Source organism: Astyanax mexicanus, chromosome 17 (assembly GCF_023375975.1).
Source record: "Astyanax mexicanus isolate ESR-SI-001 chromosome 17, AstMex3_surface, whole genome shotgun sequence".
Lineage (NCBI taxonomy): Eukaryota > Metazoa > Chordata > Actinopteri > Characiformes > Acestrorhamphidae > Astyanax > Astyanax mexicanus.
The window spans coordinates 46,425,001-46,444,892 of record NC_064424.1 but is presented as its reverse complement, the minus strand read 5'-3'; the positions used below and the strand labels follow the sequence as shown (position 1 = coordinate 46,444,892).

The 19,892-nt window shown below is 38.7% G+C and overlaps 1 protein-coding gene across 1 annotated transcript in view; it reads right to left on the bottom strand.

Annotated features, from left to right (window-relative positions):
* Positions 1-15,068: 15,068 nt before the first annotated feature.
* The window catches only part of LOC103021859 (synaptic vesicle glycoprotein 2C-like), a 46,836-nt gene continuing 42,012 nt past the window's right edge, over positions 15,069-19,892 (bottom strand). The window contains exons 12-14 of the mRNA XM_007252819.4: positions 19,584-19,787; positions 19,045-19,204; positions 15,069-17,986 (exon numbers count right to left, since the gene is read on the bottom strand). Of these exons, the coding sequence (XP_007252881.3) occupies positions 17,803-17,986; positions 19,045-19,204; positions 19,584-19,787 (548 nt within the window). The 3' untranslated portion in view covers positions 15,069-17,802. The remainder of the gene's footprint in view (positions 17,987-19,044; positions 19,205-19,583; positions 19,788-19,892) is intronic.

Here is a 19,892-nt window from a genome sequence, read left to right as displayed (position 1 = left end):
ACAGAAATAACATCTAATGATTGATACTGTATATAAAAATCCCTTTGTAATATTGGTGTATCTAATAAAGGCAAAAATTGACTGTTTTCTGACCAGTAATTTCTCTTTATTTCAGACTCTGACTGAACTCCTCTCTGCTCTTGATGGTTTCAGATGAAGCAGATGAAGTGCTGAGCAAGAGAGAAATCAACTTGACAGCTTTTTGCCACATGATTACAGACGGGTTTCTGCAACTCAATCCATCATCCAGAAACGGACAGAAGAGCTGCTGGAAAAGAAGGTTAATAGCAGTGTTTCTTCTGAAAATTGATGACTCTCATATCTATACAAACTTCAAAATTCTTTAAAGACACAACTGCAGTGAGCTGCATTTGTGATATGATACATATAATCCAAATATATTCGTCCATACAGCTCTGGAAAAAATTAAGAGTTTCTCTGATTTTGCTGTGTAAATTTAGAGCATTTATTTGCAGAAAATGAGAAATGACTGAAATAACAAAAAAGATGCAGAGCTTTCAGACCTCAAAAAATAATGCAAAGAAAACAAGTTCATATTCATAAAGTTTTAAGAGTTCAGAAATAATCAATATTTGGTGGAATAATCCTGGTGGATTTCAATTACAGTTTTCATTCATTTTGGAATCTCCTCCACCAGTCTTACACACTGCTTTTGGATAACTTTATGCTGCTTTAGTCCTGGTGAAAAAATTCAAGCAGTTCAGTTTGGTGGTTTGATGGCTTGTGATCATTTATCTTCTTTTTGATTATATTCCAGAGGTTTTCAACTTAGTAAAATTAAAGAAACTCATCATTTTTAAGTGCTCTCTTTTTCCTTTCTCATGCCATTATTTAGTTCATATTGTACAGCACTAGTTCATATGATTGCGGATTGGGTAAATTGTGGAGAAAATGCATTAAAATTAAAATATATATTTTTTCTTTTAGAAAAAAATGGGTAATTAGCTTTGGTGTGGTGAGATCATTTTGAGAGGAACAGAGATCTTAGGCTATTGGAGAGAGACTTTAAATACAGGCATTGTGTCAGTCTAGGGTCACGTGTTTTTTTACCACAAGCTTGTCCAGGTTACTTTCTATGAAAGACAAAAACAAACATTAGTCTTTTTACGGGAGGAAAATCAGTGAGACATGAGGAACTCTTTGTCCTGAAGGTCAAAGGTTATACGATATTTCTGCTGAGGGGGGGAGGAAATCAAAAACATGGTGGCGGAGGGCAGAATGGACAGAGCCGGCTTTGTCTTACCGTCCACAGAGGAAAGAAAGAGTCCACAGAGAGAGAGAAAGAGAGAGAGAGAGAGAGAAGGAGAGAGAGAGAGAGTGGGGAAAAAAACGACTCCTTCAAGTGGTGGTAAAGTAACGAACAATTGCAGCTTTGAGTTCTGTAGTGATCGCAATGATTGCAGACAGTCTGTAGAGTAATGATTAGAAGCACGAGGTCTTCACGCTGAGGTCAAACTGCACCAAAAATAGATCAACAGACATACTGTATACCAACCAGCCATAAAATATAAAATTAAAACAATTAACACGTGTTTTTTATCTCATATAGCATGAAGAATCATCTCGAGCATGGCCGATGTATGGCCGAATGTGTTTAATACTGAGCAACTGCAGTGTCTGCATACAGTATGCGGCTAGAGCCAATTCCTATATTATACTCAGCATCCGGGGAGTTGGGAAAAACTAATACTCAGGAAAAGTGGCTTAGGACGATTCCCATATAATACTCTCCCATTGCAACAAGGCAAAAAAAAAATTAATGGCAAGGAAACTCGACCCAGATAGGGACTTGAACCCAAGACCTTATTATTATACTCTGCAACCGGAGAGATGGCAAATGCGATTAGGGCCGACTGCCTGTTATATATATGTCTACCACCTCGGGTGGATTTTTACTTTTAACTAGTGTAAACAGAACTGTTCTAAACATACACCTACCTATCTCAGTTGTACTTGGCTGGTGGTGTTTTTCCTCCACTAATTCTAACCATTTGTTTCTTAGCTCTGAATTACTGTGTAAAGTATATAAACACTGATGTGTTATTCGCACAAATAACACAGGAATGAACTGCATGCTGTTCCTAGCACTGTCAGCTCCTCCTATCTGACGACACGCCACCACTGCCCGGCTTCAGCTCTGCCTGTGGGCGGTCCCGAGCCGAGGTGGGCGGGGCCATGAATACTAATTCACAGGTTGACGTAGACACGGTGCTTTTCCTGATCGACTCGTTTCTCTGCAGAGAATAAGGAAGAGGTTGAGGAAGAGTTTCATCATGTGCAGCATCATAAACAACTCAGAGAGACCTGCTGTATTTCAGAATACAAAAAAAACCTTTAAATAATGTGATTTAATATGTTTACCCTATTGCAGCTTTAGTTTGAGGTACGGTGTTTTACTCATAAGCACATGTTTCAGAGATGATTTTAATGATAACTCTGGGATAACACTGTGGAAATATTTCTGCTTATATGAGCAGTGTGATCCACTGCAGCTCCTAGTGCCCCACCTTATGGTCAGATTTCCAGGCCCTAAGTGCACTGGAAAGTGTGTGTGTGTGTGTGTGTGTGTGTGTGTGTGTGTGTGAGAGAGAGAGAGAAAGTGTGTTTACATACTTTTAAACCTGTGTTATCTTCTCATTCCTTCTAATCTGGTGTAAATTGTGGGTGAGGGTTTGTTAGTGTCAGTAACACTCCCTCTCTGAGAGATGCTGGACTGTTGCCACAGTGTGTGTGTGTGTTTACTCCAGCGCTGCGCCTCCCTGTCATTCACCCCGTCATAAATGAGCTTCAGGACTCGCCCAGTTTCACTGAGTTATACTCCACTATACTCACATTACTGTATTACATAATACTGACAAGATATACTCACCGTGTTCCTCTGAACAGCACTGTTCTCCTCTCTTTTACTGCAGGACAATCTCAATCCCTCACTTCCTCTGTGGTGGATGATCATGTTTCTATGTTTATTTGAATAAGTCACAGAGCTAAAGTATCGTGGTGGTCATTCAAACTAAGGTGTGGCCTCAAGATAAGGTTAAGGCCCAAAATCAGAAAAAAATCCTTTGCCAGAAATAGTTTTATCTTTGATATATTTTCTTTATTTTGTGGCTATTAGAAACAAAATCGAGTGGTCACAAAATATTGTATATACTAAAAAAAGTTTTTAGTGGCCACAAAATAAGATTTTAAAGCAGAAAAGGTTCTAGAGGCCACCAGAACAAAATCTAAAACTTAGTAGTTAAACAAAAAGGTAATATATTGTGTTCAAAATGTTTTGACTAGATTTGTTTTTTGCCTTAATATTTTGTGGCCCCTAGAAACTTTCTAGACATCTCACTATCAGAAATCAAAGCATTCATGCAATACTGCACTCTCCTAACATCCATAATACAGTATGAATACACTAAAAGGACACAACTGAATTTTGAAGCATGGCTGTGAGGTGGTCCAGCAGTCTAAAGTGCTGCCAATGTGATCAGGGGGTCGCTGGTTTCTATCCCAGTCATGCAGCTTGCCATCAGCTGCCAGAGCCCTGAGAGAGCACAATTAGCCTTGCTCTCTCTGGGTGGGTACATTGCAGTAGATGGAGCTCCTTCTTTCCCCTCATCACTCCTAGGGTGATGTGGATCAGCACAAGGCTGCGTCTGTGAGCTGATGTATCAGAACTGAGTCGCTGCGTTTTCCTCCGAGCGTTAGCGTTATGATGCTACTCGGCAATGCTACAGCATCAGCAGCAGCTCAAAAAGAGAGAGGCGGTTCAGACTACACATGTGTCAGAGGAGATGTGTGCTAGTCTTCACCCTCCTGATGTTGGGGCATCACTAGTGATGTGGTGGGGGGTACACAGCTGAGTAGCATAAAATAAAATAAATGAATGAAGCATTAACCATATCAGCTATTCTAAAGCAAATTAATTATAGGAACAGGAACTCCAGCTGCAGTCTGAAGCATGCAGTATGTAGAGCACTATTAGCTGAAGTATCTTATGTATCGTTTCTTATGAAGAGCACTTTGTAAAATGATGGTACTTGATTGCATCCATTACTGCAGTCCTTGAGCTTGAAAATGAGCGCTGCATATGAGTGGAGGAGGATCTACACAGTGCTTAATACTTCATAATTCATGAGTTATGGTCAGGTGTATGATGTGGACAAAAACGTGGTGCTGGATATTGTTATATGGAGGTGAAACACATGAATAAAGATATTTGTTTTTTTTAAAGTGGCTTGGCCGCACACATTTTTCCCAGGATATTAAGTAGATCAGTTTATGTGTTCACTATGGACCTCTACCTCACTCTTCCTCCTCACTCTACCTCACTTTACTTCTGCTCTACCCCTCTCTACCTTGTTCTAACTCACTGGACCACGCTCTACCTCACATTATAGCACTCTTCCTTAGTCTACCTCTCTATCTCACTCTATCTCACTATATCTCACTCTGCTTCACTCTACCTCACTTTAACTAGCTCTACCTCCTATTTTCTCACTCTATCTCACTCTGCCTTACATTACCATGCTCTAACTTACTCTATCTCTCGCTTTCTCACCCTGCCTCACTCTAACTCTCGCTCTGCAGTCGAGGCAGCCCTCAGGGGCGGGGTTATTTAAATGAGTAGGTTGCTATCCACAGTTTTTCTCCCTCCTCTGGTCTCTACTGCGCAGAATCAGGTGGCAGGATCGCCAACATGGCGGAAGATTTTGGCTTCATTTTCATTGAATGAATGGGAACGGAGACACGGCGTCCATCTTTTTTACAGTCTCTGGTTCTACCTCACTCTACCTCACTTTAACTAGCTCTACCTCTTATTTTCTCACTCTGTGTCACTCTACCTCACATTACCATGCTCTACCTTACTCTACCTCTCTCTTTCTTACCCTGCCTCACTCTACCTTACTCTAACTCAATCTACCTCTGCTCTACCTCACTCTACCTCCTCGTTCTACCTCACTCTGCCTTACTTTACCTTAATCAGCCTTACTCTTCCTCGCTGTACCTTGTTTTATTTCTCTGTTCCTTAGTCGACAGCTGCTCTACCTCGCTCTACCTCACTCTGCCTCTTCTCTACCTCACTCTACCTCTGCTTTACTGCTATTTAATTTGCTCTAACTGGCTGTACCTCACTCTACCTCACTTCACCTCACTCTACCTTGATCTTTCTCGCTCTACATGACTTTAACCTACTATAACAATTCACTTCACTCTACCTCACTACCTTGCTCTACCTTGCTCTAACTCACTCTACCTCACTATTACTCAGAGTACCTCACCATACATCGCTCTGCCTCACTTTACCTTGCTCTACAGTCTTTTCAGAGCTCCCTCTGTTGCTAATTTAGTAGAAAGTCAGACTCAGACAGTAGAGGCAGTTACTCCAACAAAAGCGGGATATTTTTGTAACATTCTTGACTTCAGTGCAGGTGTTCAAATTATTTTGCCATGTAGTTTTATCCTGTCAACTACTCTGGTCAGCGGTAAAGGCCTCACCCACCGCTCAGCACTGACCTATTCCTCAGCCTCAAAGCTCCAGTTAATAACAGCCTTTACTTTACTGCCAGCAGCTTCCCTCTGTTAGCCGTTAGCGCTGATAGGATCTCCATAAGAAAGTATTAAAGCGAGCAGCTGCTGTACAGAGCTCAGTAACCACAGTCTGTGTGTGTGTGTGTGTGTGTGTGTGTGTGTGTGTGTGTGTGTGTAAGAGAAAGAGGAAACAGGTGACTGTGGAATGCCACCAGAGACCAGTCTACATTTAGATTACTGTTGGCATTACAATCATTTACAGTCATTACAGTCACAGAGGTGCTCTAACTCAGCTCTACAGTAGCGGAAACACTGGACTGGATCAGATACAGCAGTGCTGCTGGAGTTTTTAAACACTGTGTGTTCACTCTACTAGAGACTCCTACATATATGTGTATATGTGACCTCCTGGATGAGTTGTCCATGCCCTTTGGGAGTAATTTTGGTAGGCCCGTCACTCCTGGGAAGGTTCACCAGTGCTCTATGTTTTCTCTCTTTGTGAATAATAATAGCTCACTGCTCCACTGCAGCAGAGAACGCCGACCTGCTGCCTTCCCCCCACAGTTAATTTTACAGCTCTAAAACTCAAAGGAATAAATGTTTTCAGAGATACAGCCTTAGTTATGAAGATACAGCACTGAGTGCTAGATAAAATTAACCCTTAAACTTCACTTAACGCCAGTCTCGATCTTTCCCCCTTCCTGTGCCATTGATAACATTTCTTTCAACTAAACTAATGCTACTAAACTTTTACCTCAGACTTGGACATTCGGTCTGATCAACTTGTATTTCTGAGGATTCTCTTTTACTAGCTAAAAGAAACAGTTTCATGTGCAGCACCATATACAACTCAGAGTGACCTACAGTATTTCACAAAAAAACAAGAAAAGTGGATTTTAGCAGAATGAGACTTTTAAAAACTGCTTTTTATGTATTTATTCAGGTTATATTCGTCTGATATGAAAGTTTGTTTATTGCACTGTATATTGCACATATCTTAGCTTCATTAGCAGAACAGAGTGAGCTGAGAGTTTTACTATCATACAGTACGTTCCTCCCTGTACAGCAGGGGCTTTTAGTCCATGTACTGAAGGTTGTACATGCAAGCTGAGATAAAAGAGTTGTGCAACCAGTCTCTGTTTACCTCTAGTGTGTGTGTGTGTGTGTGTGTGTGTGTGTGTATGCAGATGGTCTAATTTTAGTGCCACTTGTCTGTGTGTCTCCATGCTGCTGAGAACAGGACAGTAGTGCACAGTTCGGTACGGTAAGGCCGTGTTCAGGACTTGTCGAACTTATATGAGTTTTTTTGGACTGTATTTCTGCGAAAATGAACATTTACAGAGACCACAAAGGAAAACCACACGCTGTTAAAATGAGATTTTTCCTGAAACGCTGCATTATCTAATGATCAGATCTAAATAAAAAGTTTTCAGTATTTCAGAGAGTTTAATGATTGTAAAAGCTCCCTCACAGTTAAAGTGATTATACTTAATGGTTATAAAAACACACCGTTTTACTAGAAGCCTGAGAAGATTTGGGCCAAAAACCATGTGTTTAAAACTAACTAACTAACTAATGGAGAGTGCTGCATGCCAAAACAGTCCTGAATAGTGAATGCATTTACAGTATTTACAGTATGTGAAGTTTTTTTTACTATTTTACCATCACTAGCGTTTCATATGAACCTCAAAGCAAGACATATATGTGCAGATTTACTGCTAATACTTAAAAAGTACTCCAATTTTTGTTGGAGTAACTGTCTCTACTGTCCAAAGAAGGGATTTGATTGCATTGCATAGAGACAAGAGCATTTGTGAGGTCATCAACCCCAAGTGCTCAACTCATCCTTGTGAAAAGGAAGTATGCTTAAGAGCATTAAAAGTGTGTTCACGTGCAGTAAAGAGTATTAAAACTGCATTTTCTATTTAATATACTCAATAAAAATACACATTAAATATGCTTTCTCTGTATTTCCATAAAATGTATTTTTAAACAATGCCTATTCAATTAAATTAAATTAAATTGTTGGTAGAAAAGAGCTCACCTGCCTCTTAAATGGAAAGACAAGGAACACAATAATTATTTTAAAGAATTAGTTCATGTCTTTTGTGTTTTAAGCTGCCAAAGATTCACTATAGATCATTAAAATGGTGCCCATAGTGTTTTCACCACCACTGTAAAGATAGAGAACAGGATGAGTTGGGGAATTAATAGGAATAAATGAAAGTGTGGGTGACATGCATCCAATTACTAATGCTTGTGTGGCTGAATGCAATCAAATCCTCACAGCAGTGCAAATTAAAATCTAGTAGAATGTCTTTCCTGAACAGTAGAGACAGTTACTTCAGTCATGTTTCCTGCAAAAGTAAGGGTTAGTGTTTTTTAGGCCTTTTTCTTTTTCTATTTTTAACTGTCTTTTTAATATTTCAATACATCCCAACCCACACTGCCTCAGAGCTTAGAGGCCTCTGAGCTTAAGCCCCAGTGCCTTGGCTTTCTGGAGTGTGTGTGTGTGTGTGTGTGTGTGTGTGTGTGTGTGTGTGTGTGAGTGTGTGTGTGTGTGTGGTCTGAGAACCAGATCTAAACGTGGCTAAACGGAAAGCTTCAGCAGCAGCGCAGTCAGGATTACGCCTCAGACATCCTCGGCATGTCAGACATGAGGAAGCCGCCATACTGACACCCCACTGCCCACCCCACTGCCCACCCCACTGCCCACCCCACTGCCCACCCTACTGCCCACCCCACTGCCCACCCTACTGCCCACCCCACTGCCCACCCCACTGCCCACCCTACTGCCCACCCCACTGCCCACCCCACTGCCCACCCTACTGCCCACCCCACTGCCCACCCTACTGCCCACTGCCCACCCCACTGCCCACCCTACTGCCCAGCCTGCAGAACCCCACTGCCCAGACAACTGCCCAGCCTGCAGAACCCCACTGCCCAGCCAACTGCCCAGTCTGCAGAACCCTGGACCAGGGGGTAGCAGATAAACCCATAATCACTGACCCCAGATAGAGCTGTAGGGCTGCAGGTGTATTTTATCGTTGTTAAGATATAAGTTTTCATGATAAAACTAAATAAATAATCAAGAATAACAGCCATCTCAAACTGTATTACCTGCGGGCAGCATGCTCACACCACATAACCAGGCCAGGGTTAGAGTGAGGTAAAAACAGAGTGAGGTAGAGCAATGTACAGTGAGTTTAAATGAAGCAAAAATGAAGGCAAAGTGAAATAGAGAAAGGTAGAGAAAGGTAGATAGAGTGAATAGAACAGAGTAGACAGAGATAGAATGAGTTAGAGTGAGGTAGTGCAAAAAAGAGCAGATAGAGGTAGAGTGAGGTAAAGTAAGATAGAGGGAGGTAGAGGGAGGTATAGGGCCAGGTACAATAAGGTAGAGTGAGGTAGAGCAAGAAAGAGTTAAGTACATGAGGTAGAGTGACGTAGAGGGAGGTAGAGTGAGATAAAGAAAGGTAAATAAAGCAAGGGTGAAATACAGAGTGAGGTAAAGTAAAATAGAGCATGGTAGAGTGAGATATAGAGCCTGGCAGAATGAGGTAGAGTGAGGTAGAGCAAATAATGAGGTAGAGTGAGGTAAAGTGAGATAGAGCCTGGTAGAACGAGGTACAATGAGCAAAGAAGAGGGAGGTAGAGCAAGATAAAGAAAGGTAAATAGAGGTAGAATGAAGCTGCTTCTCTGTGATAAAACATCCCTCTGGATGCAGAAGAGTCTGGAAGCTCCAGTGATTTCCAGCTCAAGGCATCCCTCAAATCCTCTAAACCCTCTAACCCTCACAGACTCAGAGCTGAGCTTTAATACAGCCTGAACGGGTTCCGTCCCAAATGACCAAATCACCGGCTCTTACACACTGACGGACACGCCACTGAGGGATGCTCCTACTCACACATCTCATTTAAACATTATCTGTTTGGGTGGAGGTCACTTTTTATCTGGGATAATAAAATAATACTCTTTACTGATTACACGATTAAAAGCTTTAAAGTAAGGTAATAATACATTTTGGGAGATTTGGGACGATCACTGTTTATATAAATGATGCTCTGTTTTATAAACAGTATAATCAATGTTATATGATGTTTTTTAAGGTCAGAATGAGATTAATTCAAATATTTACTTTGAAATATAGAGGAATACTTACCTTTATTTAAAAATAGCTTTTTTGTCCTTTTAAGAGAAGATGTTAAAAGTTTGAATACTTTTCAATCATTTTAAGTTTAATTTTTAAATTATTCCATCCTGTAATCTTGGGATAACCCCTCCCCTTTAAGAAAATAATCTTTAACATCAGGGGCATCACAATCTAATCACGCCGTTTTATTTTAAGACACTAAAGACACAGTTTAAGCTTTGAAAATAAAAAATAAAAAGTGATTAAGCTGGAAAAATATGATTAGATAGCGAAGGTTTCATACAAAGCATTTTTCATACAGCAGATTTGCAAGTCATACAGCATCACTTCAATATTCAATATTTTCATATTATATATATATATTGCATATACATATTGCATATGTTATACTTCATGTATTGTAACAATAAAACAAATCAGGAGAGGCCTGCAGTCTGTATGGGTGAAGGGGGCCATCCAGTGGTGATCATGTGAAAACACATCTTCTTCATCTGGTTTCTATCAATACACAGTATCACCTGTATCACCCACCCCTAATTATCACATTATCACTTTTTTAATACTTTATTACTTTATTTTATCAAAAGAAAACAGTTACTATTCACACTGTTCTTATTTCCCATTATCTACTAGAGAATATAGATTATATCTGTCCAGTATCATTTATTTAACTTTAATCCTGGATATATGGAGATATTTGGAGTGCATTATTATTATTAGTATCATGACTAATCATTCTGGATCCTTTACTGGATATGTTACAAATCTGATAAAATGCTTGTATTTTATATATATTTATATCTCAGTTATTAAAGGGGTGCGCCATATCATATCGTATCATATCATATGCAATAATAAAATGTAATTTTAATTTTGTTGCAGTAGTGTATTCTTGATTTTTTTTTTTTAATTCAGTGTTGTGTTTTATCATATCGCAAAGAGTATCGTTATCACAAAAATACCATAAAATATCATAATATTATTTTAGGGCCATATCGCCCAACCCTACTGCCAATACAATAGGACTCTCTGGAGCATGTATATATATATATATATATATATATATATATATATATATATATATATATGCATGGTGTGCACTACAGTGGAGGCATATTTAAACGCATTTTAAAAAAATAAATATTTGCACTTTATACTCCAGTCTTCTAAACCCACTCTTGTGTCTATTGTGTAAAAAAAAAAATGTTAAAATAAGTTCAAATATACTAAGTAATAAATAAAAAAAATCCAGCCCTTCCCATAGTGGAGATGTGCAGAAATTAAATAGGAAATTAGTATATATACATAATTTAAAAAAATAATTTTATACAAAAAACATACTTCTCATTGCTCGGGCAAGCAGTTGGAGAAATTTCATTATGATGTTTAATATAAATGTTGTCCTTATTTGACCCTTTTTTTACCCTATTATCTGCATTATAAAGATAATTAAAAAAAAAAAGCATCTGAGACGTGTTTGTACTTATAGACTCTTTTAATTTCAATGCGACTGGATCCAAAACGAATCCACTCCTTAAAGCACTCTACAATTTACATCACTTTTCTTTCAAAATAAATCATATCAGGGAGAATTATTTGGCAAATTATTCTTTTTTTTTTACAGACACATATATAAGAAACTGTATGAGACCACGGCGGACCCCCAGTCAGCATGCCAGACTCACAACCACACACGAGAGACCCACCCACACACGGACACAACTCACCAAATTTATACATTCATCTTTATCCCAACACCCAGACTACAAAAAAAAAGCTTTTTAATCTGATCCTTTTCCAGAAAACACGACACACAGAGTGGAAACCGAGACAGAGAGCTCTTTAACACACACATGCAGGAGCCAATCAAAAACAGCGGGATTCCTTTAGAGCGACAGCGGGATTCCTTTAGAGCGCTGCACTAGCTGTGGTGTGATTGGTTCAGGGGTTGAACCAATGATGTGACGGTGATGAGTGAGTTCTGGATGAGTTCTGCTGAGCTGCCACAGACAGGAATCTGCACTGAGTGGCCAGTTTATTGGAAACACCTGTACTTACATTTTGTACTTACAGGGATTGGCCATTTATTATCAGAAATACCTAACACTTTAGTCCAGTACAGAAGATGTATATATATTCAAGGTGGAGCAACAAGAGGGGGTTTCCATTAAAGTGGCCGTTTAGTGTTTAATGAACATCTTTTTATATTTTCTCTATTTTTTTCCTCAGACGCAGATCATCTGTTGAAGGTTGCCGGTGTAGGCCAGCAGTTCTCAGCCCTGAACTCTACAGACTCCCAGCACTTTATATATATTTTGTTATAATTATAATATTATAATGATGAAACATTTATTATATTTATAAGCGTTTTATAATTATAATAGTAATAGCCAATAATAAAAAAAATAATCAGTGCCTATGTTAGACCAACTGTCTTATATACTTTTGTCAGTATGCTAAATCCTGCTGGAAAATGAAATCCGCATCTCCATAAAGTGGACCAACTCCAGCAGATGACCATCAGTGATTGTGTGATTGAAACTTCACACTAGACCTCGAGCAGTTTGGACTGTGTGTCTCTCCACTCTTCCTCCAGACTCTGCTCCCTTGATTTTTTCCAAATGAAATGTAAAATTTTTACTGATGATCAGTGATGGTTCGTTTGGAGAGTCATGTCTGTCATCTGCTGGTGTTGATCCACTGTGTTTTATTATCAAGTACAATAAAGTCAGTGCAGTTTTTGTTTTCCTGCTAAATCTTACAGCACTTCATATCTTACAGCTTCCCTCTGCTGATAACAACTTTTATAGAGATGCTGATTTCATTTTCCAGCAGGACTTGGCACACTGCTTACACTGTGTATCAAAAGTACCAGTTGGTCTTATATATAATATTCTAATTTTCTGAGACACTGATTTTTGGGTCTGTAAGCTTCATAATCATCAACAATAAAAGAAATAAACGCTTAATATAGATCACTCTGTGTTTATTTAATACATCTATATAATATTTAAGTTTCCTATTTTGAAATGTATTGTATATGTAGAGCTCTGTAGGGAGTAGGGCGCATGTTAAACCACATGTTGGATCCTATGGCCTACACCTGAGCAACAAAGCCTGATTGATGCTGGATTAATGAATATATAAATGAATGAATGAATAAATAAATAAATAAATAAATACATAAAAATGACAAAATACATACATTACAGCACTGTACACACTATATAAACACAAAACGCACACACACACACACACACACACACTCAGACACACACACACAAAGAAAACCATCAAAAACGGAAAAAAACAGCACATTATCGTTCCATAAACCTTGATAGTAGCAGCAGGAGGCCTGAAAATGAGTGAATAATCAGGCCATGGCTTTATTATCGTTTATCAGTTTCCCAGTATTAATCACACTCTTAATCCTCTATCTGTCCAGACCCCCTGTTCCCATCAGTAAATGGTTAATATTAATCAGAGAGAGAGTAAAGTACAGTGCAGAGCTGGGAAGCTGAGTGTGGATGATGCTTGGTGTTGAGAAGAACGATGGCAGACATGCTGTTATAGCTCGTAGCATAGCCGCTAACCTCCTGACCCACAGTCTGGAACTGCCGGACTGTATTTACTGACTTTCTGACTCACCAGCAGATTGTTTAATTATGCATAATTCATAATTCTTTGAATATAATTCAAGATATGAAAATAAAGCCATCCAACGACTATCTTCAACAATCTGTGTAGATGTAGCTAGCAGTTAGTTCTGACCCTGCAATGTGATTGGCCGAGAGGCGTTCCAGGAGTGCCATTATCAGCTGGTAATGCACTGTAACCGAAGCTCTCCATGTATTACTCCGCCACATACAGGGAAACCTAGCAACGATGCAGCGCTTACAAGCCAAATACAAACCAAATGTGATATCATTATACACCACTGGGAGCCACTGGATGGAGACGCAGTCCCACAAATAAATAAGCCCAGCGATTGAAAAATCTGCATTATTACTCACATTATCAGCCACCAATAACAGGTTAAGAGCTGTTATTTTTAAAATAAAAGCTTATGTCTATAATTTTCCAGTTGAAATAGGGTATTTTAAGCTGAATGTTAAGGTGGACTCTTGTAATTCCACAGGTCTTGCCACTAAACAAAACTTTCATTCTTAAAAAACGAGGGCTGGATTTTAATCTACACATATTTCTCTCCTGAAAACTATTTATTTGGGTGAGTAAAGCACTTCCCTTTATGTAAGGTAAGTTTAGCTTTTATTTCCACAATTTTGACTGAAATGGCTGAAAATAGAGGCCACAACGCTAACAGCGCAGCTACAAACAGAGCAGCTACAAACAGAGCAGCAATGGAACTATTTTAACTGGTGGAGTGTTTATAACCAAACAGATTCTATTTTCTCCTCCTCTTAAACTCTTTAAAATCGTTTAATACGCAGATAATATGATAATGGAACTGTGGTATAATTAAGCAATAATACACTCGAGGTTTGTGATATAACATGTATTATTGGAACTTCTGTGCTCATCTACAGACCTATGCCCACAGCACAGCAGTGCAAATATTACACATTATAGAACAAACCTTGAGTGTATTATTGCTTAATCAATATTGTCTACAATAAAATAAGTAAAAGTGTAAGTAAATGTAAAAACACATTTATTTCAGATTTTTTGTTGTACCACTCCACATTAAACCCTGTTCTCAATGACTTTTTCTGCATCACTGAACTACTGAATTATGCAGAACTGTTAAAGCCAGTGCTAAAACTGGGGGCCGGACTTACTGGTGCATGCTGGGACAGTGCAGATAATGTAATATATCATTTATAATTATAAATTATATCCTGTAATTTGATTGTGTAGCAGATCTGCAGGTGGATCAGGGCAGCTGCAGACTACAGGACAGGAGGTACAGGACCAGACTACTATTAAACACTACAGGCTATTTAGACCTATTAATGTAGGTCTCACACACACACACACACACACACACACACACACACACACACACACACACACCCCACACACACACACACAGCATGGCAGCGTAATGGAACACAGTGGCGTTCAGCAGGCGTACAGAATAACAGCACAGATGGAGTATTTTTGTGTTGTTTTTAGCGTTTTTGGGGAAAGAGGCACGGTGTTGGAGAAAAAGGCCATTCCGTGAAAAGAGAAGACTGCAGCTTACGAACACACAGCAGCAGCATGACTGAGAAACACCAGAGCATAGCAGCGCGGCAAGGGCTTTCCTTTCACACACACACACACTTATACATACACACCACACACAGCGAAACTCCACACAAAGAGAGACAGTAGAAGAGAATCAGAATCATCCCATACAAAAATCTGATGTATTATATTATATTATATAACTATGTAATAATATCCAATATGTCCAGTATTTATCACATCAAAATAAATTATTCGTATAACTTACTACATATCTGACCCGTATTTCAAAATCATATATTAGTCATATACTGTATCGTACCCACATCTCAACATATACTGACATAATATATCATAGATATACAGTACTCTGTTTATATTTTGGCACTTTTAAAGAAAAAGGAAAAAATGTACAATGAAGGTCAAAGCTAGAAAATTTTATTCATTTTGGAGCATTTCTATTGGTCCACTCTGTCATAAAAAACATTTTTTTAAATAAAACTTTGTCTTAGTTAGACAAAAGCCTTTTGTTCTTTATATTGTATCAGAAGTTCATGATGAATTGACCAATAGAAATGCTCCAAAATGATTTGTAATAAAAATCTTGGTACAATGACTTCTATCAAAAGCATTATTTCTTTAATTGTAATTATAGCATTATTATTATTATTATTATTATCTAATTCAAGAAATAGATTAATCTATTAATTGACAGAAGAACAATAGTCTTTAAGTAGATATATTATCCTGAAACAAGACAACAGATTAATGAATCATATAATACTACTATAACAAACTCTCTATATTTGTATATATATATGAATATATGGCCATTTATCAGATTTTGGTATGGGAACTCAAACCACAAGCACTCTAAAGCAAAGCCCCTGCAAATAAGCTTAAACGGAGCACACGGTTCACAAAGACAACAGAGTGTAAAGCCTTTCCGCTGTGATGATTTCTTCTGCCAGCTTTGAAATAGTTATAAAAGAGGAGGAAAAGGAGAAGAGCTGTATTCTGTTCTTATTAAGACGTGTCAGTAGCAGAGGTCAGAGGTCAGCAGAGAGTGAGCCTACACTAACACCAATAGCTGCTGTTATTACTCGTGATATTTTCTATGGCCTTTATTTTTACTCAGGATGGATTTGCTCAGGTGTAAGAGGCTTAAACATCGTCCACTTCAGGTGAGATTAGGTCTAATAAAACAAAATAAATCATAGCTAAAATCATTTTTTAACACAGTAATGAGAATTGACAATAGATCAGATCAGGGGTCTGTCTCACGAAGCAGAGTAATCTTTAAACCTTTAAAACCAAGGCATTAAAGCGGCTTCTGATTTCTTTATATTCATTCATCATGCGGTTCGTTTGGGCAGGTGTGAAAACTGTAGTCTTGATTCGGTTCCAAATGAACACCAGATCTGTTTGTTTGTAATGAAAACGTGTGATTAAATATATGCCTTTTATTTGAGTGAAACGGCTGTTCAGGTGCAGTTAAACCTGATTTATTACTACCAAAGCTATGAACAAATGCTGTATCTGCTGCTGCTCCATGCTCAGCTGTTTACACACTGAACTCTGCATGTGCAGCGCTCACTGCTCACAAAACACTGTTTAAAAGCATAACAGTATTTTTTTTTTGCATTCAGTGTTAAAGTAGCTTCACACTGCACTTAATATACAGTGTGAGAGGAGACAACACGCTCACATGGTTTGTTGGTGCGCATTTTGGCGTGTTTTGGTTTGTGCCTGTGTGAAAACAAACCAAACCGAGAGGGAAACGCTCCAAGTAAACTCCAAGAAATCATTAACTGATCCGGACCAGAGAAGCATGTGAATACTTGGTCAGACCAAATTCTTCTGGTTCTTAGGCCTGGACTCTTTTTAGGTTTTTGACCTTTTTCACACCTGTAATTTTGATCCGCACCTTTAAAATCAAGAGATAAAGCTACTTTCTTTCTCTTTGCCTTGGAAATATGAAAAATCTTTCATATACTTCCTTTTGTGCTATGTGTGTGCTTCTGGAGGCTTTCACTAGGGGGCAGACTTTATTTCTGAAGACTTTTCAAAGCGAGGCATCAATGGATAAAGGTGATTTAAGCTAAATGGCGCTAGGATTTCCTTGAATTTTTTCTTGAAAGTATTTTGTTAAGAAATAAAGCAATCTTACCTAAATTTCCATTTTTCTATAGTAAAGCGTTTTAGACAACAGAGGCAGTAGCATTACTGATGCTGAAGATACAGCCAGAGCACATTTAAAGGGTTTATAACTGAAGTTTAAAAGGATTTCTGTGGTACTGAAACAATGAAACATCTGTTATTATTCTGTGTTGAGTGAATATATGTTAATTTTTCAGGATAAAAAAATGATCGAACATATGAAAGCTACGTTTTTTTTGTCAAATCTCCCATATGAACCCATTCATTTAAGCGCCCTCTAGTGTGAGACGAACCCATTCTCCTCTTTAGAATGTTTCTAGTTAACTTTTAGTATATTTATATAGTATATATTCTATAATATATATTTTTAGTATATTTATATACTGTATCCCTACACTTGAATAAGTGTGAATGTGCTTGGTGAAACAGACCCCTGATAATGAAAATAATTTTCTAATATAAAATCGAACACGCTGCTGTTCTTCTCAAGACTCCGTTTGGCACTGCGAGATTCTGGGCGACTCAGTTGAGGCATTGGATGGAGGAACTCTTGAGACGGCAGCGTCTGGTCTAATTAAAACTCTACTGAAACTAAATAAATAAAATAAATCAGATCAGTAACAGCAGATGATGTGATGAGTAATCGGACGACGGTGTGTATTCGATGTTTTAGCCTGTTGCATCTGCTCCGATCCGGAGTGTCCTCTTTGTTTCCGTGGCGACTCTTGGGTTAGAGGTGATTGGACGGAGGTCGGGGTCACATGAGGACGTTGGAGCGGGTGTCCGGGAGCCGCAGTCCCACCAGGCCGCCGCAGACCAGCACGCCGGACGCCAGCAGGATGGGAATGGCTTTAGTGATGCCGACCAACGAGCCAAAGATGAGGTTACCCAACACGGCTGCTAGCTTACACATAGCGTTACAGAACCCGAAACCAGTACCCCTATAAAAACACACACACACAGAGGAAACAGAAAAAAACAGGAGTCAAAAAAATGTAAAACACCTTTTTTTTTTTAACAATTACTTCTTTTTGTGAGTGTTCAGATTTTCTTTGTTGTTTTCCCTAATATTTGTCTCCTTTTTGTGTTGTTTTTTCTCCTCCCCTCCCCTTTTTCTTTTATTGTTTAAGAGTTGTTTTTTTTATTATTATTATTATTATTTTCTTTTTTTTTTTACTCTCTCACAACTTTTTTTTCCTGTTAAACTTTTTAAATCTCTATTTCTTATTTTTTCCTCTCACAATGCCCACAGTACCTAAAACTCTGTATAAACACTAATAAATAATAAAGCTAAATTGATTCTTTTGACGAGGGGATTACCATATTTTTCATAAGCACATCAGATTATAAGGTGCATTATGCGACACTAGTAAGGAACAGGGGTAAAAGCTAAATTATGTTTTCCTTAGAGTTCCTGTAAGCCAGGCTGATATTAACTATTGGTTTGTCCCACATAACTTGTTTTAACATGGTAAACACATAGACTACAGTCCGATATACTCACCTCTAGACGGCAAAAGAGCTAGAGCTTAGGGTAGTTAGCTCCTAATGCTAATGATGCTCCAGCAATGCTAGTTGTGGTTAGAAGCAGGCTGCAGGCCCATAATACACACCTCTGTATGGCGAAAGAGGTAGCGTTTAGCTCAGTTAGTGACTAATGCTAATGCTGCTCCAGCAGTGCTAGCCAGGGTCAGCAGCAGGCTACAGGCCGATAATACTCAAAAATTAAAGTATTTTAAGTGGCCTTACAGTATATTTATTCATTATACTTTGAGTCACTCAGAATGTCTGAATACTTTTGTCCCTGTGAAATTTTAGTTTTAATTTTTTAACATAACGAATCACTGAAAGGGTGCTGAATGCACTGTATGAACAGTATACTGTAGATAATGTCTAATTGATGAGCAAGTGTACAACCAGGGCTTACACACAGGTGTTTCTGATAAAGTGGACAGTGAATGTGTGTGTTTGTGTGTGTGTGTGTGTGTACAGTATATACCTTCTATCAGTGGGATAAAGCTCAGCTGTGACCACGTCCAGTGAGTTCCAGGCTGATATACTGAGGCCGTTATACAAACACAGCATAGCAATCATCATCGACTCGCTGGTGCCGAACCACAGGAAGAAACAACTGATACCAGACAACACCATCGAGCCTCCTGAAAACAACAGAAAAAATAATGGGGTTACTGTGGTGTTGCTAACTTGTTGGTATGGAGTCGTATAATGGGTTTTGGCTTTTTTTGCTTGGAGCTTTTTGGTGTGTGCTAGGTGGTGGCTGAGGTGTTGCTTAGTGATTGCTATGGATTTGTTTAGTGGTTTGTTAGGTGGTTGCTATGGTATCCCATGTGCAGCTGTATAACTCTATGTACAATCAGTTTCTCTGATTTTGCTATTTATAGGTTTACGTTTGAGTAAAATGAACATTGTTGTTTTATTCTATAAACTACAGACAACATTTCTCCCAAATTCCAAATAAATATATTCTCATTTAGAGCATTTATATGCAAAAAAAGGAGAAATAAGCCTTCAGCTTACCCAGCATGCTTAATCGCCCAACTTTGTCCATGAGGAGGGCGGAGACTATGTTGCCTGGCAACACGGCCAGCGTCCCCAGGAAGTTGATAAAGTAGACCCAGTAGGCGCTGTAGTCGTCATCGAACGTGATCTGACATCCTGTCTTATTGTGAGCGAAGGTGCTATTGATCACAGATGAATCGATGAACTTTGAGTCGTCAATATCTGTAATAAAGACACAAACGTTAGAATTATAAGATCCACCGGATTATAGGGCACACTATCAATAAACAGCTAGTTTCTGGTCTATTTTCATACATTCATTCATAC